Source organism: Verticillium dahliae, genomic scaffold, assembly GCF_000150675.1.
Source record: "Verticillium dahliae VdLs.17 supercont1.8 genomic scaffold, whole genome shotgun sequence".
Classification (NCBI taxonomy): domain Eukaryota; kingdom Fungi; phylum Ascomycota; class Sordariomycetes; order Glomerellales; family Plectosphaerellaceae; genus Verticillium; species Verticillium dahliae.
In genome coordinates, this window is record NW_009276927.1 from 481,076 (window position 1) to 508,927 (window position 27,852).

Sequence of the window (27,852 nt, forward strand, 5' to 3'; positions counted from 1 at the left end):
GGAATAATACTTATAAGGAATAAGATTAATAAATTTAGCTTCTAAGTATTAGGATAATAAATTCCTATTTCCGCGATTTCTAGATTATAGGGCTATTAATAAAGAAGACTATATATCCTCCCTATAGAAGTACGATTATAATAGTCGCTATATAAAGTATCGTTTATAGTAAAGAGCTTAATATTAATATATTTATAATACTTAATTCTAAGCGAGAGGATACCTTTAAGGTAATAAAATATATACTTAATAGCTATAAAATACTTATTAATCGGTCCGCTATTCCTTTTATAGAGCTTTAAAACGCTAAAGCTAATATTAAGGCGGGTATTATAGCTAAAATAGTTAAAAGTATCTATTATTTCCTAATATTTCTTTAATATTTAAGGATTATATAAAGTAATATCTAGATAAGGAAGTAAAGAGCTTAAGGCTTAAGGGGTCTTAACTGGATTAGCTTTATTAAAGCTAAAGTATTATAATATCTTTTAAATATATTTATATTAATATAATAAAATAAAGCCCTTCTTAGTATTATAAGTAATATATATATTAATAAACTTATTAATAATTAATATTTCTTTAAAGTTATAGATCGATTTTAATATCTAGATAGCTCCTTTAATAGCCTTAGTAGAAGGCTTAGCGATAGTAACGTTATTAACGTATACTAATAGGATAACTCTAGTATATTTATTATATAGGAGATATAAATTCTTTATAATATAAATATAGCTTAGTTTATTTAGTTTCTTAAATAGGAATTAAAACTATTAAAAAGGAGCTTTACGAAGCCCGTAGAGAATATTATTAAGGTAATAAACCTTATTAATATTATCCTTATATCTACGAGGCTATTAGATAAATATATAAGTATTAATAGGAGTAGGGGCTATAAGAAATACGCTATCGAAATCGATAATAATAAATTAAAGGTTTAAGTAAATAATAAGGGCGAAGAATAAATAGATTAAAACTAAGTAAATAATTATAGTATAGAGGTCCTATATAGCTTATTAGCTTAATTAATAATTATTATAGATTATTTACTTAATACGAAATCGCTAAAAGGAAGTCTTTATATCGAGAACCTATATTCCTAGGAGGACCTTAATATTAGTAAAGGGGTCTATTAGGGTCTAGGTCTTATATTTAAATAAATTAATAATTTATTTATTAAAAGCTAGTTTCTAGAGATATTAATTAAGACTTTTCTTTATAATATTAATAGTCTTTAGAATATCGATATCCGATATTATAGAATAAGCTTAGGCTATAGAATAGGCTAGGAGAAGCTTAATCGGAGTATCGAGAATATTAATATCTATATAAATAGCTTATTCTATAAGGAATAGAGTCCTAGCGCTTAGGGATAAATCGTTAATATAAGTTTTAATATATTAACCTATAATATAAAGAGTATTACGTATAGACTTATAGGGAAGCGGAGGCGCTATAATATAAGGAAGCGATAATACGTATTCTATTAGAGGGTCTAGAGACTCCCTATATAATAAAGCTACCTCTATAGGAAGTACTTTATTAGCCTTAATAGAGTTAATAAAAGAGGAGCTCGTCTCTAAATTAATAGTAGAATCGTAAATCTAAGTCTTTAAAGGATAAAGCTAAATCTAGGTCTCTAGGGGATAAGGCTAAATCGATAGAGGGACTAATTCGTAATTAGGAGGAGGAGTATATTCCTATTAAATATATAACTTAGGAGGCTCTAAGTTAATAATCTCCTTAGCCTCGAGGTATTTAATAATAAGTTATTTAATAGTTTTATAAAAGGGGATATTAATAAATTTAGAGATATTATAATCTATAAAGATAATATTATATTTATATTTATTAATATTTTTAAGGAGATTAAGGGTAGCTTTATATTAGCCCTCGAAGAAATATATATCTTAATAGTAGATAATACTATTACGTTTAAGAATATAAATATTAAAGATATAATTATAAGGACTATCGAATCCTATAAAGAAGCCCTTCTAAGCTCGCGCTTCTATCTTATTAATATATAGGGGGTAGAGAATGCCCTTCTTATATATATAAGTAATATAGCTATATATATATAAATATTAAATATAGGATATCTACTATTCCTTAAAAAGGCCGAGGAAGCTAATAAGATATTCTTAAGGAGCTTTATTATAAAGGTTCGACGATATAAGTAATAGGTTAATAACTTCTATTATAGTCTTAATAGTATAAGGCTATAGATTAATAAATAGTCCTATTACGATAATAATAATATAAATAGCTTCTAAAATACTATAATTAATACGTTCTATAAAGCTATTCTAAGCTAAAGTATTAAATATAGATAGATAGAATAAAGCGCCCTCCTTAGCTAATATCGTTTTAATATTAAGGTTATCGAATTCGCTACCTCTATTATAAATAATAGAAACGATAAATAGGCTAATAGAGGCCTTAAAATAATAAATAAACCTTTTAATATAGAAGTAGGTCTCCTATTTAGTCTTAGTCTTTATAAAATAGATCTAATAGAAGCTATTATAGTAATTAATAATATAGAAGGTATAATAAAAGCTATCCTTAAGATTTAAGGGCTTATAATTAATAAGATCTATAAAGACCTTATAATTAAAGGCTAAGGATAGATAAGTAATAGAGTAATTTACGACCTTAATACTCTTAGCTAAGCGATAAACCTTATAATTAAAGTTATATATTTCTTAATAATTAAAGAGGATATTAACTTTTATATAAATATCGATAATATATTATTTTCTAATATAAAGAAAGTATTTATATATAATATAAAAAGGAATTACTTTCTTAGACTTTATTATAATAATAGCTATATTATAAGTAATCTTAATAGGAAAGTTAATAAAAGTAAGAATTAATATTATTATAATACTTTATTCCTAAATAGTTCTCGTTAATTAAGTAATATTAATAATATATATTATAGACTTAATATAGAAATCGTATTTAATTCTTAAACGATTAAGAAAGCTTAATAATAGTAAATTCATAGAGCTTCTAAGGAGATATCTAGTATTATAAATAATCTAGTCGATAGCCTTAATAGGATCTATAAAGTCCTGGACTTAGAAGAATATACTCCTAATATTAAGGGGCTTAATAGCTTAATTATTAATTATATTAATCTTAGGAAGTAAAGTATTCTTAGTATATATTAAGAATTAAGTAAAGTTATTAAATATATTAATATTATTATTTAAATCGAGGATAATTATATCTTAGCTATAAATCTTAATTATTAAAGAAGTATAGTAAAATATTATTAAATAAATAATAAAGTCTTAATAAATAATATTAAAAGAAGTAATAATAACTTATTTATTAATATTATTAAAAGAGCTTAGTAAAAGGTATTATAATAATAAGCCTTAATAGCCTTAATAGCTTTATTAAAGAACTTATTAAACTATTTTAATAATATATTCTTCTTAAGAAGGAAATAAATAGAGGGGATATAATTAAATAATTCCTTATCTTCCTTAAAATAGTAAAAATAAATAAAATACTTCTTATTAATAATAGAAATAATAATAAATATAGAATTACCCTTTTTCTAGCTTCGATTATTAATACCTTATATAGTAATTATAGAATTAAAGGTAGATTCTTAATTATTAGCTTTATAAATAATATTAATTATAATATTATATTAATTATAGACCTTTATTATAATATATTTCTCGAATAATATAAAATATTAATTACGCATACTATTAAAGAGTATATAAACGAATATAAGTAAATTAATATTATAGATCTTTATAAGATAATATTAAAGGGTTTAAATACGAGCTAAATAAATATAGAGGGTTAGAAAATTATTAGCTTTAATTTTATAGAATTTATAAATAAAATCTATAATAATATCTAATAAGACCCTAGGAATTATTTAATAAATTATATCCTATAGCTTATAAAGGTCTCGATCTTTTATATCCTAACCTCCGCCTTTAAAGCGATCGAGGAGGGTAGGATTAATAATAGCGGAAAGAGTACTTATTACTATTACCCTCTTCTTATATTATACCTCTAAAGCGTTAAGGTTAATAAGAGGTAGGATTATCGAGTAAAGAAATTTAAGATAGCATTCTTATTCTAATAGATTAATAATATTAAACTACTAAGAGCGGAGGTTCGATTCGCTAATTAAGTAATCGATTTAGGTATAGAGCTAAGGACGAGCTATCGTAGCTTAATATCGTCGAGTAATTCGGTAGGAATAACGTTTATCGTAAAAGAGTAAATCTTACTTAAAATAAACGATAATAATACTATTAAATAGAGGAAATAAAGCTATTAATAATAATATAAAAATCGTAATATTAATGATATTACGTAATACGTAAAAGGGCGTATAACCTATTATAGAGGTCTAGGGAGGAAAAGGAGTTATATTTTTTAGGAAGCTATTCTCTAGGGCAGGAGGGTGCCTGGAACTAAGCTATAGGAGGGAGGTGCCAGGGCATAGGCCACCTGGCATTAGGTGACTGCTGGAAGTCCCAGGCGAATACCACCAATAGTTCTAATATATACAACTCTGCCTATTGAATTTGGTCTTGCATTCTGTGATCGAGTGTGTAAGCTTTTACGCAGGTCGATACATGACCAGTGCGTTGATTAGATTCTTTCGTTGCTCCATTCATGGGTAGGTTCCCAGGAGCCCTGTCGTGGTCCCGAAAACTCAAATAAACAGCATCATGAACTTTATAAGGCCACCATGCACTGCAGTTGATGTTCCTTTGGAGTGGAACACCCCACTACCTTACCTCAAGCAGTGCAGCGGCAAGCAAGCTTGAGTCTCAACTTAATTGCAAGGAAACTGCTGTGGCATTGAGAAATCAGAGCCAATTCCAATGATTGGGGCACTCCGGAACCCAGCACATATGTCAAAAGACCAGACACTCACGACCAAACACTGCAGATACAGCTCAATTCCAATATAACGATGATCGCATCGACTTGGTATGACATCGGACTGCGATCTCGTTCGATAGACGAAATTCTAGTTTGCTGACATACACGTTGGGTGCGACAGCTTGGAAAAATGCTCGGCAACTGGTCCTGTGCCAGGACGTACACAATGACGGGATCCGGCGGGGATGGGGCCGTCGGAGAGCTAGATCGACAGGATGACTTCCGCTGAGGAGACTTCGCGCTCCGGGGAACCGATGCCGCCAGTAATAGTCGAGGTGATCATCGGGGGCGCTAAGCAGCAAAGCAGGAAAGTTTGAACTGTCCTACAAGTTCTTTGATGGTTTTATGTTTCGGTAAGCAGTGAGGACATCTCCTTATCATCGTAACGCCACCCATTCTTCGTGCCTCGTCCATACGCTGCCCTGAGGATAATTCACCCAAGTATTACACCAAATAGAGAAATCGAAACAAAATGCTCTACGAAAAAGACGGGCGTCTGGTATACTCCTATGACGGAGAAAAGCTCTGGATCGAGCCCTGGTCTGCCAATGCTTTCCGCGTCCGAGCCACCAAGCTCTCCACGATGCCGACAGAGAACTGGGCCCTGCAACAGCCTCTTCAGACCGGATCCCAGCCAACAATCTCGGTTTCAAAGGAACAGGCCACCATCACGAACGGCAAGATAGAAGCTGTGGTCACGAACCGCGGCAAAGTCACCTTCTACAACGCCACCGGAACCGTCGTCCTCGAAGAATACGCGCGTAACCGCCGCGACGTGCTCGACCCAAACTGCAGCGCCATTGAAATCGAGGCGCGCGAGTTTAAGCCCATCAGAGGCGGCGATTTCCACCTGACGATGCGCTTCGAGAGCCTCGATCCAAGGAAGAAGATATTCGGCATGGGCCAGTATCAGCAGCCGTACCTCGACCTCAAAGGCCTCGACCTGGAGATGGCGCAGCGAAACTCACAGGCCAGTGTACCCTTTGCCCTCTCCTCGCTCGAGTACGGGTTTCTCTGGAATAATCCGGCCACAGGGCGGGCCGTGTTCGGCAAGAATGTCACCAGCTTCGAGGGCTATGCCACTAAGGCGCTGGACTACTGGGTTGTCGTCGGGGACACACCGGCAGAGATTTCAGAGTCTTATGCCCAGGTGACTGGGACGGTCCCGATGATGCCGGAATACGGACTGGGGTTCTGGCAGTGTAAACTGCGGTACGAGATGCAGGAGGAGGTCTTGGAGGTGGCGCGGGAGTATAGGCGGCGCGAACTGCCTATCGATCTGATCGTCATCGACTTTTTCCACTGGCCTATGCGAGGTGAATGGAAGTTTGAAAGTGCTCATTTCCCTGATCCAGGTACGCATTTCTGAGTCTGACCTCGGGTGGTAGGTGGCCCCCAAAGAAGACAAGCATTTTAACCGGTAATGTCCATCACAGACGCAATGGTTCGAGAGCTTCGCGAGCTGCAGATTGAGCTCATGGTCCCCATTTGGCCTACTGTGGACAAACGCTCGCAAAACTACCAGGAGATGATGGAGCGTGGCTACTTGGTTCGCACTTGAGCGCGGCATTCGCACCAATTTCGATTTTGGCGGGAAAACCGTCTATTACGATTCAACCAACCCAGATGCCCGTAAATATGTTTGGAACAAGGCAAAGCAGCATTACTATGCCGAAGGAATCAAGGTATTATGGCTAGATGAAGCCGAACCGGAGTGCTCTGTCTATGACTTTGATAACTATCGGTACCACGCTGGACCGACTCTGAGCGTCGGAAACATCTACCCTCGGGATTACGCAAGGACGTTCTACGAGGGGATGGAACAAGAGGGGCAAACCAATATCGTGAACCTTCTTCGTTGCGCCTGGGCCGGCAATCAAAAGTATGGCGCCCTCGTTTGGAGCGGCGACATAGCTTCTTCCTGGGCGAGCTTCAGAAACCAGCTGGCGGCTGGCCTCAACATGGGCATTGCAGGCCTGCCATGGTGGACGACGGATATCGGCGGGTTTTATGGGGGCAATCCGGATGACGAGGCTTTCCGCGAGCCTTTCGTGCGCTGGTTTCAATGGGGAACCTTCTGCCCCGTCATGAGACTGCATGGTGATCGAGAGCCGAAGAAGGGGACCGGCGAGGCCTCGCGCAGTGGAGCGCCGAACGAAGTGTGGTCGTATGGCCCGGAAGTGTACGAAATCTGCCGCAAATATTTGCGCATCCGGGAAGACTTGCGCTCTTACACGAGGCAGTTGATGAAGGACGCGCATGAGAAGGGATCACCAGTCATGAGACCCTTGTTCTGGGAATTTCCCGCAGATCCGGAGAGTTGGGAGGTCGAAGATCAGTACATGTATGGCGATAGGTACCTTTGCTGTCCCATTTTGAAGCCTGGCGCCAGAGATAGAGAGTTATATCTTCCCCGGCTTCCAGAGGTCGAGGAATGGGCTCCATTCTCCGCCGCAACTGGTGGCCAGTCTTATGGGGGAGATCAAAGGATTAAGGTGGATTCTCCATTGGATTCGATGCCAGTCTTTGCCCGGCGCAGGGTCTTTGCCGGCGCAGGAAGTTTTGACGGCCATTTCGTGGGTAGATTTTGTGGTTGAATCTTGGTATAGATGTGGTGAAGAAATAGATGGACACTGAATCTTTGTCACCCTTGACTTGGGGTTGATCACAAATCAGACCACATCACCAGGAAAGCAGGAAAGCAGGAAAGCACATCCCCTGACGCCCCTTCCCCAAGCTCTATGCGCAACCCCGCACTGCCTCCACACTACAGGGGTCCAGTGGTGCCTTCCCCAAAGTTCAGGGAACTCGCCCGGCTCTAAGTAGGTACTGAAAGGCGACCTACCCTGCCCCGACATCAAGTCATGGGTCTCCTGCATCATCTCTCAAATCCAGCTCCTCGTCCTCCACCGCCAATTGTTCCTCTTTCGCAAGATATTCAGACATGTTCGGGGTCCGGCCAAATGGACGACCCTTCTCGCCGCGTGTTTCGACGCGCTCCCATCCAATGCGGCATCTGCGAGACCACATTGGAGCGCCAGGAGCATCTTACGAGACACCTGCGAATCCATACCAGCGAGCGGCCCTTTAGCTGCTCTGTTTGTGGCAAGGCGTTCTCCCGACAGTGATTCAATCCCTTCCAGGTCTTGCCTCTTACCAAAGTGGGGATCAACCGCTGACGTTGGACATTTCAGAGACGTCCTGAGCCGCCACGCCGCGACACACGATCTTGATCGTCACAACGAAGTCGGCACAAGTGGAAGGGCCTGTCGAGAATGTGCCGTGAGCCGTGTACGATGCACCAAGGGCAACCCTTGCCGACGTTGCTCAATGAAAAGCCTAAAATGTGACTACCCAACGGTCAAGAAGCGAAAGGCTGCGTCGCTCAATTCCATCGATTGCTCCCGGAATTCAGAGGCTCAGTCCCCGATCGCGATGAGTCCGTCCACCGTGGGCCATGGCCATGCAGACAGTGTAAGTGAGCAGGCCTACAGTAACAACCAGAATCTTCAACCTAGTACCGACGAAGGCGCCACGGTCCCGGATCGCCCTGACTGGCAACGGTTGGCAGATTCAACCAATATTTTGGAGTTCCAGAGCGAATTGGATCGGGGGGCAAGCTACATGAACGACCTGTACGCCTCGTTTCCCGCCACGACAACGGGCCTGTCCACCATAAACTGGTTGTCTCCAGAGGAGCAGAATATTCTTGATTGGTCAAATCAACTAGCCGGGATGTCTTATGGGAGCATTGAAACCGACGTCATGGGCTCCCAGTTCTTCTTCACCACTCTGCCGCAGCCCGAGGCTCCTAGCGACGCTACCTATCATCATCCTACGGTTTCTGGTGGCATCTCGAGAAATACAAGGCCTGCGATTACCGACCCATCTGCAGAAAGCGTGCCAGGGTCAAGTCCTGAGACCGAGGCCATCAACCGTTCAGTGGCCGAGTCAAGTTCCGCGACAGGTTCCCATCCGCGGTTACGTGCAGCTAAACCATTTTGTACATTAATACTTCAGAAGGTTCCACCCGACACTGCCCTTCGTTCGCCGAAGTACTTGTTTCTGCGAGGAGCCAGGCCACTGGCTTCTACTCCTGGCAGTAGCATCGGTGGGTGCAAGGTACCAACTCGGTTCGAATGGTCCGCGGTCGCGGGATCTATTAGCCGATTTACTGCGTGCTTCTCTTACTCGCCGTTTCCATCGATTTGGTGAGGACGAAGGCGAAGACACCTGGGTACCTGGTGTTGCAGGCGCCGGCAACTGGTGCCTTGATCTGCTCACCCTACAAGCTGCTATTCTTAACTCCATCAATATGTTGCACAGCGGTCAAAACTCTATCACGAGACGTGCACTTGCCGAAAAGCCGATCTTAATCGTTGCCTGTCTTGATATGGACTTGCTTGGAAACATACACCCAGATACAACCACCCTGAGGCAATCGGGTCGGCTGCAATCGATACAGGGATGGACACACGCTCAGTCTCGCGGGAGAACAGGCCTGATGGTCTGGGTATGTTTCTCATCCGGAGGGAGACAAGCATGCAAAGGCTCACACATCATCCAGTTACTCGATTCCATCGCTGCCTTCCAATTCGGTGACAAACCTGGGCTCAAACTAGGTGACGTGCGGTCATCACGACCGTGCAGAGAAGAAGTTTGGGACTGCTCAACTACAGAGCAGATTGCTGAGGAAGCCTCCCACTCAGGCAAGTCTAGCGGAATGGTTGGAGACTGTTCACCAACTGACAGCTCGGCTAGTCACACATCTCCGAGCAATTGAGTTTCTCTACCTCGAAAAGAGGTTGCCGCCAAAGCTGAGCCAGTTCAGCATCCAGATTATGGTTTACGCCATATGTCGAAGGACGAAAGAAGCCATCGAGCAGCACACATTCCCTCTTTCATCCTGGATACCGAGCGCCAGTATCAATAAACGCCCACATTCGGAACATTTGGAGGAGACGTGGCCACCCTCTCTCCCAATCCTCTCCAAGTGGCGAAATAGTGCTTGCGATTGTATGGACATTCTGCATTGGGATGCCAACAGCATGGCTGCGAGAGCCGGAGGCTGGGAGCACCCTATCATTCTGCATCTTCATCTCTCGCGGCTCTTAATCTTGGCACCAGTCGAACATGCACAGGTTCTCACAACGACATTAGCATACAGGGCCCAAAGTAGGCCCTCAGACGGTGCTAAATACGCCCAAGCACGAAACCACTTGGTCCAGTGGGCCATTTGTGATCAACATAAAGCAAGGCTTAGTATCATTCATGCTGGATAGTTGTTGTGGCACATCCGTTGTTACAGCTCTGGCAACTTCCTCCAGCCATTCTCGATCTATTTAGCGACCATCGTAATTTGGGCTTACAGTGTGTCCGTACAGTCGGTTCGGCAGCAGACAGATCTTGAGACACAAAACCCAGACTCTCGGCCAGTCTTCGCAACGACCTCGCTCGCCCCAGCTTCGTCCGTTGCAGGACCTGAATTAGTGTCAGACGAGGACACGGAGGAAAGTCCTGAGACGTCCTTCATTCACCTTGATCGGCCATGCGATGACGAAATGGTTCAGACATACGTTCGACTAGGAGACAGAATGTCTGCTTACACGTCGAGAGTCGGCAACATTCTTGACCCGGGAGCGCCTAGGAAGATAGTGCACCAGGGCCACAGACTCCTGACATCGCAGCGAGAGGGTTCTCGTGGAGCCATCTTTGACAAGGTGAGGACAGACTCGCCGAAACAAGACCACGACGGTCAGGCTTCCGCTTGGGGGATCGAGCGGTGTTATGCAGAACTATTGGAGCGCCTAGCCGCGGCAACAGTAGGCAAGGATCGCCATCCACTGTGAACAGGAGTTCACTACCAGAGGGTCCAATCCTGAGATGCCTACATCAGGGAGCATGAGACCTGCGGTGCCCCTCTCCCCACCGGAGAGAAGACCCCTTGTTAAAGCTGCTCCGGCGGGGTAGTCGAACGTCCTGTCAGAGGGCCTCTGCCATGTGAACTCAGGTGGGAGAGTATCCAGCGCGATGGGTCGATATGACACGCGCTGCCACATGATTTTCCCCACTTCCCCAGACTTTGATTGTTCGGAAGACTGAGTCGTACCGACAGCCTGACCGAATGTGACGATGGCGAGCCATCTTGCGGTGCGGCCCCATCCCGCTGCTACTTATACGAGCAGTCCTCTGCCGATTGCCCAGGAAGTACATTTTCATCATGTTAAGATTTTCCACCTTTTTCGTGCACTGAAGAGCTTTGGAAAATTAGCCCACTCGATATTCGACAGCTAAGCATTACAACTGAAAAACGCTCCCTGACTATACGAAGCCTCTGGTGGCCACCTCAACTCGGCATACTCCCAACGCAATTTCGATATGGGGAGTTCTATCCACGAGGAGAAGGCGGCTCAAGCTGTTGAACTGGATCATGCCCCCGACAAAGACATTTCAATGGCCCAGCAATCCGCCGAAGATGAACACAACCTCACCCTCCGCGAAGCCATCCGTCGCTACCCTCAGGCCGTCTTGTGGTCGGTCTTACTGTCTGCCTCCATCATCATGGAAGGATACGACATTGTCCTCATCAGTTCGTTCTTCACGTCGCCTGCCTTTCGTCGCCATTATGGCGAATACGTTCCTCGGACAGGTACATACGAGATCACTGCCTCTTGGCAGAACGGACTCAGCAATGCCGTGAGTGTCGGGACCATCATTGGCGCATTCGCCAACGGCTACTTTACCCACAAGTTCGGATATCGCAGAGTCCTCCTGGCATCTTTGGTGTTCATTTGTGGCTTTATCGCGATTTCTTTCTTGTCGCCCAACCTACCCGTCCTCATTGTTGGACAGTTTCTCTGTGGCATCCCCTGGGGCGTCTTCGCGACCATGGCACCAGCTTACGCCTCTGAAGTCTGCCCCATGGCGCTTCGCGGTTACTTGACCGTCTATGTCAACCTTTGCTGGGCTCTCGGTCAGCTCATCTCTGCTGGAGTGCAAGCCGGATTTTCTGGCAGCACCTCCCAGTGGGCATACCGCATTCCATTCGCAATCCAATGGGCGTGGCCTCTACCTTTGTTCACCATCCTATGGTTTGCGCCAGAGTCCCCTTGGTACTTTATTCGCGTGGGCAAGGACGACGAAGCTGAGAAGTCCGTCATGCGACTGGGCTCAGCCCTGCAGCGCAGTTACGCCAAAGAGACTGTGGCGTCGATGATCTACACCAACCAGCTCGAGATGAACATTGACGAAGGAACATCTTACCTAGACTGCTTTCGCGGCGTCGACCGCCGCCGTACCGAATCGCCTGCATGGTCTTCATGGCACAGCCTTTCTGTGGCTCCGTCCTTGGAGGCACGCCTACATACTTTTTCGTCCAGGCTGGTCTTCCCGAGTCCATCTCGTTCCGCATGTCAGTCGGCGGTCTCGGTATCGCATCTGTGGGCACAGTGGCATCTTGGCTCCTTCTCGGCGCCTTTGGCCGTCGCACCCTGTATCTCTGGGGTCTTGCGCTGTTGACATCCGTTCTCATGACCGTCGGCTTCATCAGCGTTGGCGCTGGGGACTCTTCGGGCGGCAACTACGCCCAAGTGGCCATGATGCTATTGTGGCTCGGCATCTACTACATGACCGTGGGGCCCATCTGCTATGCCATCATCTCCGAAGTGTCGTCGACCCGTCTGCGCAATAAGAGCGTGTGCCTGAGCCGCATCGCGTACTACATTGGGCAGATCGTCTGCAACGTGATTAATCCATACATGCTGAACCCAACGGCCGGCGATTGGAAGGGGAAGACGGCGTTCTTCTTGGGCGGGTGTGCTTTTGCCTTCTTCGTATGGACCTTCTTCCGACTACCAGAGACGAAGGACAAGACGTTTGCGGAATTGGATATCCTCTTTGAGAAGAAGATTGGGGCGCGGGAGTTTTCCGGGTACAAGGTGGATGCGTATGCTCAAGGAGGAGAGTCTTTGGTGAAGAAGGGATGATCGGCGACCTGCAGTGTCTGGATAGGATAATCTAGGCGTATACCGTGATCCCTTGCGTCCTTGCGATCAACTGTCTACTCAATAATTGATACAACCTATCATCGAACTCCAGTTTCCTCCATTTTGAGTGTGGGATTGGCGGTGCTCAAGCAGGGTGGCTCTTTGCGGGATTTAGTAGCTTTGCCAGAGGACTTGAGCATCACATGGCGAATCAATTATTTACTGACAAAAGCGCAAACCCTCTATCCGCAGATGTAACTTGTCCAATGGTCAGATTCTATCACCCCCTCCCGGAACTCATCGCCCCGGCGCACAGCCTCGTACCTGACATGGCCCTTAAGACACACATGCGAGCAAGTCACTTTCCTGATTCTCACTCACTCTTCCCGGCTTGAGTCTAGCGCTCCACCGGAGACGAGCATGTTGACGAAGGATCCCACCGGCTGGAGGTAGATGTAGCTACCCCGCATGATCCACGACCGGCGTGCCCATGATTCTTGTTGCCGCAGTGGGGCAAGCTATTATTCTGGATAATGTCCTTGGCTTCTGGGGCAAAGTCCGGGGTCAAGAACAACAGGAGAAGATGCGGAGCTCTCGCGATACTAGGCTGTCGATCTTGGGAAAGCTCGCCGTGTCACGTCGTATCGCGTGCCATGATGACGAGCGGCTGCCAAATGAGCTCCCTCCGAAGGGGAAGAAAGAAGAAAATGATATAAGAATACGGCTTGACGTGTTCTGCCACGATGTTTGCATGATCCAGCAGCTCAAGCTTCCAGTTCGACAAAGAATTAATGGCTCAGATCAGATCTCTCGCCCTTTTGGCCCTCTCGGCCTCATCGCATGGTGTTTTCAGGGCTTCTCTGGCACCGGAAAAGCGCCAGGGGCAGGTCTTTGGGACCGCTACCGTCAACCTCGCCGAGCCGTCCGGGACTCCAGCCCATCTGGCGTCTGGTTTTATTTATGGTCTGCCTGATAACACGGATGGCACAGCAAACACGGATATTCCTGACCGGTTCATCGATGGCATGGGCTTCAATTACTGCCGTGCTGGCGGTGCTCAGCTGCCTGATGGTTCCCTAGGGTGGGCAGCCGGGCAATACGAGGTTCGTGGCCCCTCTGGCATGGCAACACATCCTAGAATCTTCAAAGCTGACGTGCTTGAGGACAGCCGCGATGGCTCTCGACCCTTTCAAAGTACCGCACGACTCGTCGCCACGGCGGCCGGTTCTCCCTGCTGATGCACGATCTCTGGGGCGCGGACAGTCTCCAGGGTGGCTCGTTCTCCTGGCCGGGCGACAACGGCAACTGGACCAGCTACGACGCCTTCCTCGACCGCGTCTTCAGTGACCTCAGAGCCAACGAAGCGCTGGAGGGTCTCGACATTGACATCTGGAACGAGCCGGACCTGCAGTCCTTCTGGGGCTCAACGCAGGACCAGTACCTCGCCACCTGGGCGCGCACCTATGCCCGGATCAGAAAGGACCTCCCCGAGGTGCTCATCACGGGCCCGTCGACCAGCGAGCCCGCCACCGCGGGAAGCGCCACGTGGCAAAAGTTTGCCGCCTTCATCGCCGCCAACGATGCCGTGCCAGACATGTACTCGTGGCATCTCCTCCGCACGAACCGCAACCTGCGCGAGTCGACCGACGAGGCCTTTGAGGTCTACGGTACCCATGCGGGGACTGTCGGTTCCGTCAAGGTCCTGGCGGCTGTGAGGCCTGTCGCTGGGCGCAGGACGTACCATGTTACGATAACGGGGCTGTCTTCTGTGGGGTTTGCCGGGCACCGCGTCAAGATTCGGACGAGGAGGTTCGATGGACCTCCAATCCTTAAGGAGATTTAAGGGTCGGTCGACCTCGGCGTTTAGGAATATGATGTTGTTTCTGATTCGGTAAGTAATAACTCGTGACCGACCTATTGGTGAGGATTGATGCTGATAGGGTGCAGGTTACGTTTTGGGTCTTGCCGGAGGCTGTTACGACGGCGTATGCCTTTGAGCTCGTGTAGTAGGGGACCAGGGTGCTGAAACGTCTAGAAATATCGGGGTGCTTTGTGTATAGAGACGAGTCCTTCGCAGTTGGGGCCCCTTGTGAGAAGCGAGCTCCGTCAAAGAAGTGATCAACCTGGGCTGCTTACCAGAACTTCGTCATTGTGATTGATAACGCCAGCTCGAGGGGTCAGCAGTGTTCAGTGGAATAAATCCCAGGATTCAAAGGTGTACCTGGGCAGCCGTACAAGACTCGTCATAACCGATTTAGACCAGGCCCTGGAGCGTCTCAGACATCGGCGGCGTGACGTGAGTCAAGGCATCTAGTAATTCTTAGGCGATGTACGCCCTATTGATTGATTATACGCTTGTTTCATTAACGACAGCTGTCAGTGATGCGAGCAGCTTCAGGGGTAGGTCTCTGATCCCTTAGTTTGGGACCGTTCGAAAGCCAAATGACTCCGATGTTGTGATCAGAGGAAACACCGAACCCACGCTGAAGAAGCCAAAAAGCAGCACTGGCTGAACCTGGTTTCGGAAGATGAGCCTCTAAAATCCCAACTCCGAGTCAAATTCTCCATAAAGGTCTGTCGTGAGCCCTGTCGCTGTTTCAAGATTGTCTGGAGCCGAAACGTGGGACAGTCATTCCAGGTGCTGTTCCATCATCGGAATGCCACATTTTCTTCGACCTCCCTGGTCTGCTTTATATGCTGTATCGATATGACCTCGTATTGCTTCAAGCTTCGGCTTCGCATTGAGCGATACATAATAAGGCCGCGGCTACTCTGCTCCGGATAGCACCTGTAAGATGGACCTGTATACTCCCTTGATTTTCCTTCTCCATTGCCTGGCGCAAACATTTGATCGACGTACTTTTCCGTGAAGTCTCCGACGCAATGCAGCTCACGTACATCGCCACCTCCATAGCCATCCTGGCGATCGGCCAAGCCAGCACCAGTAGGAGTCTTTTACAACTTGTTGTCACCTGAGAGTTTTCGAGCTGACCCTTTTCGTAAAGTTCCCGTCCGCCGGCAAGACACAGCCCCCACATTCGCCAACGTAGGCGACGCCTGCTCGGTTGGCCGCGAGGATGGCGAGTGCGACAAGTTTGGCCGTTGCGTGCAGTTCATCCCGCCGAACGAGCAGAGCGTTCTGAACCAGGGCCGAACCGTCGACACGTGTACCCAAAGTAAGCGCCCAGGCCCATGAGCGTGTTCGTCCGGCCTGCTGACGTGATGACTTTTTCTGCAGTACCCGACGGAGAGGCTGAGGTTGGGTTCGGCAATTCCTTCAATGGCGAAGGGGAGCCGCTTTTCGGCAATGCCGGCGTGGCGTGCACCGTCGGGAACGAAGACGGCGAGTGCGACCAATTCGGTCGGTGTTCGCAGTTTATTCCGCCCAATGAGCAGAGTATTCTGAACCAGGGGCGGCCTGTTGATACCTGCACGGCGGGTGGCCAGGTCGGCACGCTGAAGCATTGAGCTGCGTGTTGCTGTTGGGCCTGACGTGAGTGTTGGGTTGTGTAATGCTTGCAGGCTCAAGTGGGCTTTTTGAGGATCGATCGCTATATCTCGAACATTTGAATCGTTTGGTCATTGTGTCTTTTGCGGTAAGGTGTTTGAATCTCGATTTGCCAAGTTAAACACAAATCGTCAGGCTCGAGGGACCCTTGCTTCAGCAGCGAAGGCTCAGTCAATCAGTATCAAAATACGGGCGAGGCACAAACCAATTCACCAGGCCTATCCCGGCCTGTCTTTTGCCTAAATGGAATCGGGTGTGTCGATGTTGAGGTATGGGACATAGCAAGACGCCATGTGAGGATGAACTTTACAGCACGGGGCCTCATTCTCTATGATCATCAGTCACACTCCTTCATGGCCAATCTTTTGCCAACGACAGGACCCCTGCTACATCACAATGCTCCTACTGCTGCCACTGGTACTTGGTCAAAGTGGCATTTCAGGATGCCTGAGAAATGCATCATGCATTATTAAGAGCCACGGCAGTCGTAGAGATCGCAGATGGCCGTAACTAAAGCTGTCCAATTCCACCTAAAAGACATTTAGGTGTAAGTACACAAATTAAATTCGGCCCCTTTAAAGAGAGATAGAGACCAGGCCTACGGACTAGGCATTCATATAACGGTCGCCGGTTGCACAACAGCACGCAGAATTTACATACTCGAACACCATCGCAGTCTTTCACGCACGAGGAATTCAAAATAACGATCATCACAAGACTTTATAACCAGGTATTATCAGTGCGTTATGGGTCCATCCTGCATCCCCGACAGTCTAGCCTACAGGATTCGGCATTGGCATGGACGTATGATACGCCGCAGGATGCACCTTTGGCGGGTTGTCCAGCTCGCCCTTACTAGCCCTGCGCCATTGCCATACCAAGGACATGATACAAAGTGCAAGAAGTAGACTGCGAAGACGGTCAGTGAGAGAAACAATCACCAAGAGTATCCCGTATTCGAAAACGTACATAGAAACAATCTGTACCACGGTGAGAATGTTTCGAAGAGTCGAATTCGATGACGGGTCAGCATTGCTCACCAGCGCTGCACAAGCAGCGCAACAACCGAGAGCAACGAGGTCGCCAATAATGAGAGAGGCAGTGCGCCGGATACAAAATGGGACCTTGTGGTATTTGACCCAGCCGGAGACTGATGCTGCGACGATGAACCATGCTGTGGACACAATTGTCTGCGTGGGATCCTTGGTCAGCCCTAGACTGTCAAGGTTGTCAACGAAACATACCAAAGCAAGCGGTACTTGGAAAGTATTGCTGTGATCGGAGCGCAGAACGGCTGCAAGCGCAAGCGACGCGGCGCCTAGGACGACAGTGATGACGCGGGACGGGAAATCCCCCGCGTAGAACAGAACAAGGCAATAGACCATGTTTGAGTGATGAAGATGAAGACTTGGGAACTCTTGGGATACATTCAATGTTAAAGGATGTTATTCTCATACACCTCCGCCGCTCCGGGCATGCCACTGTTTTATCAATCCGACCATTGTGATGCAGGGCAAAGGAAACTTGTAGTGAGACAAGCGCTGTTGACCCTCGGGGGCGATGCACCCCCAGGGCTCACGATCGGCACAGCAGGGCTGAGCATTGGGCACACAGCACCCGCGGGCGCTGTTGAGGCCTTCTAAACAAGACTCCTGTCTCGTTCTGGTAGGCTGCCAAGCTCACTCAGGATTCGGAGATACGCGTATGCGTACCGTCTCTACTGGACGGATTCGGCGTGCGCTGTGGCCAAGCGACGAGATCGCCATGAACGACGTCATTCAGGACTGCCGCGGTTCCCCGCCGTCAATTATGACGATGGACTTGACAGCTGATGGAGGCACGAAGCCACTTGGCTGTCTCTTGGCTGGGAGTTCCTTATCCTCTTAGCCACAATTCCTAGAATTGATGTTTAGAATCTGTACCATGAGACACAGGGCCTTTCAATAGGGTTCAGCATCGCCTCATCTACGGGCACTTGACGAGGGAGTGGCTTCTACCGAGACCCTGTCTGATCTAATATGAAGCACATCTCACACATTTCATTCTGATAGATGCACCAAGTCGTGCCTTGGGTTTGTACTGCCATAGCTCACGCGCTCCGACCCTGCGAGAAACCTCTGTTCACGGCTTGTGGTCTCCCCTGTCCACACAGCCAGTGACTACTCTGCTCTTTTGACGACATACCTGCCCATCCAGTCGGGTCGCACGAAAAGGGTCCAGAGCCTGAGCCCACACGCAACAGACATGGGCACTAGGTAAGCCCGCAGTGCCTTTTCCATGCTCACGCCGGTCGCGCTCTGTCCCGCAACGCATAATTGCCACAGAATAATCACGATATATGTGATTTCCAAGGCTGCAAAGGTCGCGCATGCCGTTCGCCTGATCTCAATGGCCCCAGGCTTGTTCGGAAGCCCAAGTACCAGTCCCACGTTCGTGGCCAAGACGAAGGCCCCGAGATACTGCGTGACAGATGCTATCTCGGGAGATGGCCGCTCTTGCGAAATGCCGTTTGGGAAGTCAAATGGCATCAGTGGACCTTGTAGAGCTGAGCGGGGGGTGATGATCATTGTCGTGGCTGTGAAGATGTTGAAAGCAGACTCGGCGGCCAAGGCGATCCGTAGGCCTGTCGCGGGAGTGTTCGGGTCGATCTGAAGGAGATGGTCAGGTCTATTGTCCTTGCTGACGCCCCGTGCACTAGATGGAGAGGCCATTGTCGTGAATCAGGCTGCAGTATGGCTTTGCTTTGTTGAGCGGATTTGTGGTTAGCAATGTACAAGAGGGAAGAGATCCTTTATAACTTCAGAAGTTCGGAGTATGGGTTTCGTATACGAAGAATCTACCACCTATATGCAGCCTGTGACTAGACAAATCGCCCGAAACACCAGGCTGGATCATGTCTACTGATCATGCTTATTCGTTATGGGTGTTTGTTACGGTCAGCCCCAGGGGCTTAGTGGCAGTCCTCACAGCCGCAAGTGCCTTGCGGTAGCTATTCACTGAGCTAAATGAATACACGTCGAATGAACGTTGTTGATTACACTGACTGGATTTCTAGAGGTATAGGCCTAGCCTATTCAACGTCAGCGGGTCTGAGCCGTAACAGTGTTCATCATGCGTGTTAGTCGGACAGCCCAGAGGCTAAGACCCATGATTGAGCTGAGTGAGGACGCATTGGGGGCCTCACACGACGACTCCCTCATTGTAAACCGCACCCACGCCTCAATTAACCCCAAGAATCTCGACTAGCGCTCTCATATTCACGGCAAGATAGAGCAGGTGAAACTTCATTAAAAGGTCGGCAGCTCATCACCATTGGCCCATCATCACATTTCAACACAGTGCCAAAGCCCACCCCTCGACATCCTCACGATGCCAATCTCTAAGGCAGTCACATGCAGCGTCTTTCTGGGCCGAGTTGATAAGCCAATACTGGTAGGAGTAGTGCGTCTAGATAGGTAGGCCGTGAAGACTTGAAAGCCGTGGAGAATCTGTAACGCAGCTCGTCGCCTTGATTGACCCTATCTAGCCACATGACCTGCAAAGCCTCACCCAAGCAGTCCTCGCGCTGTGCCCCAGACAGATCTCAATACATTCAAACACAGACAATATAATACTCTCCCTACCTACATGTCGTGACGATGGGGCAGGAAATGTCCATGCTAGCAAGCCAGCCAGGCAGCTCCCGCTCCCGTTCTCGTGCTTATATAATGCCCACCTCGAAGCCCTCAGAACACCGCACGCAAACCCATTAATATTCAATATTCCGAGCTCCCTAGATCTAACTAGAAAGAAATCAGTAAAAGAATACACATCCGGTTCAAAAACAAGTGCCCACGCAAAGAATCTCCCTCACAAGCTCAAGGCAAGCACCCGCACAAGACAAAGCCAAGAGTGGGGCCGGATTTCCACAGCAGTGATTCACGCAATATGATCTATGCAGCCGTCCCGCTTACAACAATAACTCCCTGTGGTGTAGTTGGCTATCACGTTCGACTGTAATTGTCCCAGATTTCCATCGAAAGGTCACCGGCTCGATTCCGGTCGGGGAGAGCACCACAAGAAGCTCAGCTTCCTCTTTTTTCTTTTTGGTTCTTCCTCATTTCCAATGTTCCATTCTTCCAGATCTTATTCTTTTTTGTTTCATCTCTATTCTCTATCCATCAACCATGCCCTCCTCTGCCTGACGGCCAACCCAGACAATCGCACATGGGCCAATGCCCTACCTAATGCTTGCACTTCTAGCACGCGATTCTCACTCGGACCAGTCAATCGATAGTCTTCCTAACTGCTGGTGATACACGACACAACTCCAGCCGTGTCCTCTACTGCCCCTCGACGGAGCGCACAACGCCAGCCCCCGCGCCGAATAATAAACACAGGCATCCTTCTGAAGCCAGAGCCGGCGCGGAATCCCTAGTGATGGGACTCTTTTTGTCCTCCAGAAAAAAAGTAAAGCGAGAAAAAAAAAAAGGCAAACATGTTCCTCTTCCACGCGCAAGCCGCCCCGTCCAATGTAGCATGCAGGTGCTGCCGTACACAAGTAGTCATACACCACGCCCGCCGGCCGTCTATCCGTCCACCTGTCCATCCGCGATAGCGAGACGCTGCTTCATGCTCTTGGCCTTCTTGCCCGTGGCGCCGCCGCGTCGCTTTTTCGTCCCCTTCGCGTCGGCTTCCGCCGCGACCGGCGTCGCCGTACCCGAGGCCTGTTTGTCATCAAAGTTGCCTTCGCCTGGGGAAAAAAAAAGTTAGAACCATCGTCGTGCCAGTACCGCAGAATGGAAAACTCACCCTCGTGATACATCTCGTCGAGACTGACACCGTCGCCGACCGGCCGCTTCCTCTTGGCGGCGGCCTTTTTCTTCGTCGCGCCCGGCGGCTTGTCAAACTCGCCGGCTTCGAGCATCTCCTTCTCGCGCCGCTCAATCATCTCCGCCTGGTCGTCATCGGCCAGCCACATGGCGATGTCGCGGTTGCGGGTTCTCCGGCGCACGACGGCCCGAGAAATCGACACTGGCACCACCACCCTGGATGACGACGCGCTGCACCTCCTCCTTCTGCAGCGCGCGCTTGCGGATCCGCTCCTCAATCGTGCCACGCGTGATGAGACGATAGACGGTGACCTGCTTGGTCTGACCCAGTCTGTGCGCTCGGTCCATGGCCTGCGAGTCAATGGTGGGGTTCCAATCCGAGTCGTAGAAGATGACCGTGTCTGCGGTCGTCAGGTTGATGCCGAGACCACCAGCACGAGTGGACAGCAGGAAGATGAAGATTTCAGGCCGCGTCTGGAAGTCAGCCACCGTGTCTCGTCTGTCCTCGAGCTTGGTGGAACCGTCCAGTCGACAGTACTTGTAGTTCCGGTACGTGAGGTACTCCTCCATGAGATCAATCATGCGCGTCATCTGGAAGTACAGCAGCACACGGTGACCCTCGTTCTTGAGCTTGAAGAGCAGACCGTCCAGCATGGCCAACTTGCCGCTGTCTGTGACGAAGCGGCGCATCGACGGCACTCCAATGTTCGTGAACTTCTTCTTCTCGTTGTCGGGTGCGGGGAGCATGGCCGGGGGAGGATAATGAGCGAGCGGCACCTGCTGCGTGACCAGCGCCTTCTCCTCGATAGGCGTCGGGCCGGCCAGCATCTTACGGATCGACGGGTTGAACAGGACACCTTCACGCTCAATGTTGGTGCCGCTGCTGATACAGCCAACCTCGATGGGGGGCGCAGACGCGCTCGGGCGCGCAGCCTGCTCCAAGCGGCCGAGCCCAGACTCGTTGTAGTCGCTGCGTGCCACATTCATAAGGTTCGCCAGTATGCCCCCTTGTGTGACTTCGGCCAGCGGCTTGCGGTCGTTTCGTGCCTTGATCTGGAAGAGGGCATGGGCCGGCGTGAAGTTTTCATCTGCTGCATCATCATATGCGATCTGCATGTGACCGAGGCGGTCGCTCTGCTGCGCAAGCTCGACGGCGCGGGTAAACGAGTCTTGGTGAGTGGCCCGATAGACATCGCCAGCACTGACATCCGCGAACCGCAACCACGAAAAGGCTTCGGCATCCTTGGCGCTGTCGCGGACGTTTTCCGGCGTCCAGATATTGAAGAGATGCTGCAGGCTCTTGTTCCGCCAGCCGGCCTTTTGGTTGTCTCTGCCAGCCTTGTTGAGGCGACCGCCCTCTTGCCAGACCAGCCGCGGGAGGTCATATTCAATCATGTTGCGTGTCGAGTACCCAACGTCGACATTGGTGCCCTCGCGGATGAAGGAAGCCGTCTCCGCAAAGTAGCCAAACGCAAACGGCGACGTCGTGTCGGCACGCTCAAACAGGTCGGGGTGGTTGCAAACTTTGCGGAATTGCATGACGAGGTTCATCAGTGTGCCCGAGTCATTGTCGTCGCCTGTTGTTGCCTTCTCGATGAGGTCCATGATGCTGATCTGGTTCCGGAGGTTGGCGTAGATGGCTCGCTGTCGGTAGGTGAGATCGCAGAAGATATCTTTCTCAATCTTGTCACCCAGTTCCTTCTGCACGTGCTTCTTGACGCGACGCAACATGAACGGCTTCAGAATCATGTGCAGACGCTTGAGCTGGTCCTCATTGAGCTTCGTGTTACTCTGCGCGTGCGATTCAATGTCCTTGGAGAACCATTCGCTGAACTCATCGTGCGAGTCGAACAGCGACGGCATGATGAAATGGAGCAGTGCCCACAGTTCCTGCATGTTGTTCTGAATGGGTGTGCCGGTGAGCAAAAGTCGATTGCGGCAGTGGAAGCCGAGAAGGCTCTTCCAACGAGAACTCTGCGAGCTCTTGATGGCCTGCGCCTCGTCGAGAATCATGTACTGCCACTTCATCTTCTGGAAATAGGCGACATCAGAAACAACGAGCTGGTACGAGGTGACGCAGACGTGGAAGGCGGCTTCCTTCTTGTACGTGACGTGCTTGCGGTCCCAGAACTTGCGGAGCACCTTTCGGTCGCCGGCGGAGCCCCAGTACGGCAGAATCTTGAACTCGGGAACGAACTTGCGAATTTCCTGCTCCCAGTTGTGCAGGGTGGAGGCTGGCGCAACAACAAGGAAGGGGCCCCAGATATCGTACTTCTCGGCGAGGTAGGCCATGACCGAGATGGACTGCACAGTCTTGCCGAGACCCATCTCGTCGGCGAGAATGCCGTTGATACCTTGCTCGTAGAGGTTGGCCAACCAGTTGAGGCCCTTGAGCTGGTATTCTTTGAGCTGCGCATTGATGAGTTTGGGCTGGCCGATCTCGACGTCGCCGAGGCCCGTGGGGTTCTGGAAGTTCATCTCGCCCTCCTCGTCCATGTCCATGTCGCCGTCCTTGTCCTGGTTGTTGAACGCCCTCGCCTTGGCCTGCGCCTCAGCAATGGCGTTCTGCGCATTCGCCATGGCGGCCTGCCGCAACGCCGTCTCGTCCTCGGCGTCGAAATCGAGGTTCTCAAAGTTGGTGACCTTGCCACCGACGTTGCTCGACTCGTCAATGTCCATGGCCTCGTTTTGTTGCGTCACCTCCTTGTTCTCGCTGGCGAGTTCAGGATTGTCGGTGCTCCTCTCGACCTCGGCCGTCTTGATCTTCTTGCCGATAAAGTGGGAGTAGAGCTCCGTCTGCGAGATCAAGAAGTTGAGCTTCCTCTTCTGCCGGGCTGCCTCACGGTCGGCTTCCTCCTTGCGAGCATTCTCGAGCTCCTGCCTCTCGGCGGCCTTGCGAAGGTCACGCTCCTCGCGCTCGTTGCGCTTCCAGAAGCCCATCATGTCACGCATGACTCGCTTGGCGCGCGCCTGCTGATCCTTGGTGCCCTTGTTCGTGCGCAGCTGCCAGCGTTTGGCCTCCTTGGAAGCAAGGATGGCCGTTTTCTTGAGGTTGGACGCCTTGACCTGGTAAGACTCGGCAGCCAGCTTAAAGGTCTTGTTGACATCCTTGCGTGCGAGATCGCGCCAGATTTGGTCGTAGATCTGGTTGTAGCCCTTGGTCTGGAACTTGGCGTCCTTGCTCGGTGGCTCCTCGACCTTTTCTTTGGCGGGCTTGGGCTCCTTGGGCTCCTTGACCTCCTCATCAGCTTCGGTGGCATCGACGTCGGCGCCGTCCCCCTTGTCCTTGTCCTTGTCCTTGTCCTTCTTCTCCTTCTTCTCCTTGTCCTTAGACTTGGACTTGTTGAGCTTGATGCGAATCTTCGACTCGTCCTTGGGTGGCAGCTCTTCGCCGGCGTCCGAGCGCGCGCTGGGCAGCCTTCGGCAGAGTCCTTCTCGGCTTGCTTCTGCTCCTTGGACTTCTTCGGCCTCGGACCTCCGCGACCTTTGCCCTTGGTTTTGGTACCGGGCTCCATGTCGGACGCTTGGAACGTGGACATGGTGCCGCCTTCGAGGTTGAGCTCGAGGTTGCGTGCGGGCCCTTTGATGCCCTTCTGAAGAATCAGCTTCGTCTGCTGCGCCTTCTTGTTGGCGCGCTCAGCATCACGAAGGTGGCGGGCCTTCTCGTCGTCAGTCCTCGGCCAGACGGGCCTTCCAGTGCGACTTCTGGCTTCATGGTGACGACCATGGACTTTTCGCGCCGACGTTTGCGCTGCATGTCCTTCTTACGCTCCTTTTCGGCATACAGCTCGCGTTCGCGGACCTCTTGGAGAGCCTCCTCATAGTAGAGCTCATCATAGCGTCGCTTGCTTTGCTCCGTATGCGTGTTGATGCGGCTGACAATTTTCTCACTGCCAATGAGTGCGACGCCTGTCGTTGTGGTGAGCCTCCAAGTTCTGCATAATGCGGCGACGGTTTCTGGCCGCGTGCAGGAAGCTCCGATGCTCGTCATCGAGCTTGTATCGTCGACGTCATCGGTCTCGGAGTCAAGCTAGCAATCTGGGCCTGAACATTCTTCTCCTTGTCGGCCGAGAGCACCTTCTGCTTGGGCTGGCCGTTGGCCTGCCTCTTGACACGGACACGGGGTGTGGGCGTCTCACGAGTAGACGAGGCACGCCGACTCCTCTTAGGCGTCGACTCCGCGTCTCCGATATCGGAAGCACGCGACGGGATTTCCTCGGCACCTTGGCCTTCTTCTCCTTGACAGTCGGTGTCGAATCTCGCGATTTGCCCTTGGCGATGTGAATCTTGGGAGTGGGCTCGTCAAATTCAGGCTCGGCCTCGACCTCGGTATCAATGTCCATCATGGTCCGGTCATTGCGTTCGGGCTCGGTCTCGGTCTCGACCTCGGCCCTGGGTTCGTGGGCGCGTTCGTCAATGACAGCAGCCGGGGGAGGCGATGGCGCTCTAGGCTTAGCGACAGGCTCGGAACTCGACAAGATGTTGGAAAAGGACATGGGGTCAGCACGGCTCGGGGTCTGTTGAGGAACAGAAAAAATAGGTTAGCCTCATGGTTCTGTCGCCAAACAAGGGAGCGTTCACATACGCTTGCCGGAGCTGCCGCCGGCGCCTTCAGAGGCGAGAGGTCGGACTTGGCCATGGGGGGCACGACGTGTGAGGCACCATTCGAGGACGCGTGGTGTGCAGCAGGAGAAGCAGCTCGTCTCGCGTTGGGCGAGGTCATGTGCAGCGGCGGCGGGCGGATGGATGGGCTGATGGAACCGGCCAGGGGCGGTGCAGCGTGCGTGTGCGAGACGGGACTCCGTGGCGAGTAGGTTGTGGGGCCCGGCGAGGCGTGACTGCCGTTTCGATAATAGGCGTGATGCTGCTGCTGATGGTCGGCAGGCGTGGAAGCCTGCGAGTAGGGATACGGGTCACGCGGCTGTTTGATGATTGATGTAATGTCAGCCAGGGAGGTTGCGTTTCGTTCGATGGGCAGGGACGAATATGGCGATGGGAGTCAGGAAAATGGAGGATTGGGGCGATGATTGATGAGGGTCGGGAGGACGTGGATCAAGCTAAGGAAAGGGAGGAAGGATGGGGTTTAATTTTTCTGGGGCGCGCCTCGTGTCATTGAGGTCGTGACGGGAGAAATGGGGGGGGGGGAGTCCAAGCCCAAGCCCAAGCCCAAGCAATCTTGTGTGTCCGCAATCCGCATTTCTTATCTGGATCAGGTTCGGGGGTGGGCAGGTGCGGTGCAAAAGACCAGTGCACGTTTTTCTTTACGTGCCTGCCAGCTGGTGTTCACCCTTTAGGCTTGTCTTGGTTCAATGGGTAGGGGCAGGAGCACAAGCAAGCAAAGTCGGGAGGCGGGAAGAGTGAATGTGAAGACAAAGAAGAGTGCTGCTGTATGAGGTAGATAGGCAAGGGACCAAATGCAAAAAGGGGCACTGCATAGGTTGGATGAATTCATTGCTGAGGAAGAAAGGAGGAACGGCAAAACGCAGGGTCGGACAGAGAGGAACAAGGGGGGGGCGAAGCCTCAAACCTTTGGTGGTGATGCCTGAACTGATGATGCAGAGTACCGCGGCGCGGCTGCATCTGATATCCTCCTCTCTCTTGTGGTATCGGTCAGCGGGTCGTAATAGCTACTCGTAGTCGGCTTGGCATCGCGTAGGGTCGAGGTTTTCTGCGTCTGCGACGACTGAGACTGAGACTGTGACTGTGACTGCGACTCCGAGGGCGGGGGGTAGTAAGCACCGCTGGGCGGGTGCAGAGGCGACAGAGGCGGGCCTTGCAGGTGGGCGCCCGATGAGGGTGACGACGAGGCTCCGCCGAGAGCCGGCAGCGTGGGCGCGAGAGGACCGACAGGGCCCGACGACGAGCTGAACGGGGTCGGATGGGAGAGCACAGGCTGATGGGATCGCGACGAGGACGGCGGCGAGCGATGGTCGTGATGGTGCGATGGCTGCTGGTGATGGGGCGACGAGTAGGCGGACGACGAGTGCGCGTGCGAGTGGGCATGCGGGTGTTGGAAGTCAGACTGGGTCGGAGAGCGCAGGCTGAAGCCGGCGTGTCGCGGTGGCGGTGGTGCCTGGGGCGAGACGAGAGAGCTAATGTCGTGGAGGTGACGTCTGTCGCGATCACCGCGCTCATGTTCACGTTCACGATCACGTTCGCGTTCACGATCACGATCACGGTCGCGTCCGCGTTCGCGGTCCTCCTCGCCGTCGCGGCGCGAAGGCGCTTGTAGCACCGTGGATCGAAAGTCGTTGGGCGGATCCATGGTGATTCAAGTATATGCAGGGGCACCAGGGAGAGTCGAAGCCGTTCGCAGCCGTCGACACAGTGCGATATTAGGAGGGAAAGAGGGGAAAGGGGGGAGTCGAATCGAAGTCGAGCAGAAGACGAGGACTATCGTGGGCCCATATGCTCCGACAGTGGCCCTGGGCCTCGCGTATAAGCTAGAAGGATAGACAATCGGAAAAGATGGCAGAGGATGATGATGGCGAAGATGTCGCGATGGTCGGATGGTTCGGCCGTGGTGGTGACGATCCGATTGGGATGGTAGACTACGCGACCGAGTTGGTGGTGGTGGTTTCTAGTGGTGGAGACCGTGTGCCCAGAATGA

General features: G+C 50.2%; 7 protein-coding genes and 1 non-coding gene across 8 annotated transcripts in view; 6 read left to right on the forward strand and 2 right to left on the reverse strand.

Annotated features, from left to right (window-relative positions):
* The window catches only part of VDAG_04701 (necrosis- and ethylene-inducing protein and ethylene inducing peptide), a gene marked incomplete at both ends in the record, with an annotated part of 1,555 nt that extends 1,428 nt beyond the window's left edge, over positions 1-127 (forward strand). Inside the window, one exon of the mRNA XM_009654305.1 lies at positions 84-127. Coding sequence (XP_009652600.1) covers positions 84-127 — 44 coding nt within the window. The remainder of the gene's footprint in view (positions 1-83) is intronic.
* Positions 128-5,410: 5,283 nt separating this feature from the next.
* VDAG_04702 (alpha-xylosidase) lies at positions 5,411-6,499 on the forward strand (the record flags this gene model as incomplete). Its single annotated transcript, XM_009654306.1, has 2 exons — positions 5,411-6,293; positions 6,375-6,499. The coding sequence occupies 2 exons, from the start codon at positions 5,411-5,413 to the stop codon at positions 6,497-6,499; spliced, it is 1,008 nt and encodes a 335-aa protein (XP_009652601.1).
* A 5,360-nt stretch (positions 6,500-11,859) lies between these two features.
* On the forward strand, positions 11,860-12,923 carry VDAG_04703 (general alpha-glucoside permease; the record flags this gene model as incomplete). The annotated part of the gene is made up of 2 exons (XM_009654307.1): positions 11,860-12,089; positions 12,206-12,923. 2 exons carry the CDS (start codon positions 11,860-11,862, stop codon positions 12,921-12,923), a joined length of 948 nt encoding a protein of 315 aa, XP_009652602.1.
* A 791-nt stretch (positions 12,924-13,714) lies between these two features.
* Positions 13,715-14,766, forward strand: VDAG_04704 (uncharacterized protein; the record flags this gene model as incomplete). Its single annotated transcript, XM_009654308.1, has 2 exons — positions 13,715-14,026; positions 14,092-14,766. 2 exons carry the CDS (start codon positions 13,715-13,717, stop codon positions 14,764-14,766), a joined length of 987 nt encoding a protein of 328 aa, XP_009652603.1.
* Positions 14,767-15,806: 1,040 nt separating this feature from the next.
* On the forward strand, positions 15,807-16,391 carry VDAG_04705 (uncharacterized protein; the record flags this gene model as incomplete). The annotated part of the gene is made up of 3 exons (XM_009654309.1): positions 15,807-15,867; positions 15,929-16,099; positions 16,162-16,391. The coding sequence occupies 3 exons, from the start codon at positions 15,807-15,809 to the stop codon at positions 16,389-16,391; spliced, it is 462 nt and encodes a 153-aa protein (XP_009652604.1).
* Positions 16,392-18,392: 2,001 nt separating this feature from the next.
* Positions 18,393-19,142, reverse strand: VDAG_04706 (uncharacterized protein; the record flags this gene model as incomplete). Its single annotated transcript, XM_009654310.1, has 2 exons — positions 18,393-18,444; positions 18,616-19,142. The coding sequence occupies 2 exons, from the start codon at positions 19,140-19,142 to the stop codon at positions 18,393-18,395; spliced, it is 579 nt and encodes a 192-aa protein (XP_009652605.1).
* A 1,250-nt stretch (positions 19,143-20,392) lies between these two features.
* Positions 20,393-20,481, forward strand: VDAG_20147. Its single transcript has one exon. It is a non-coding gene; the product is annotated as a tRNA-Tyr (tRNA).
* A 518-nt stretch (positions 20,482-20,999) lies between these two features.
* Positions 21,000-27,507, reverse strand: VDAG_04707 (helicase SWR1; the record flags this gene model as incomplete). The annotated part of the gene is made up of 8 exons (XM_009654311.1): positions 21,000-21,163; positions 21,223-21,367; positions 21,444-24,726; positions 24,780-24,901; positions 24,967-25,177; positions 25,320-25,759; positions 25,828-26,163; positions 26,770-27,507. The coding sequence occupies 8 exons, from the start codon at positions 27,505-27,507 to the stop codon at positions 21,000-21,002; spliced, it is 5,439 nt and encodes a 1,812-aa protein (XP_009652606.1).
* Positions 27,508-27,852: the final 345 nt, after the last annotated feature.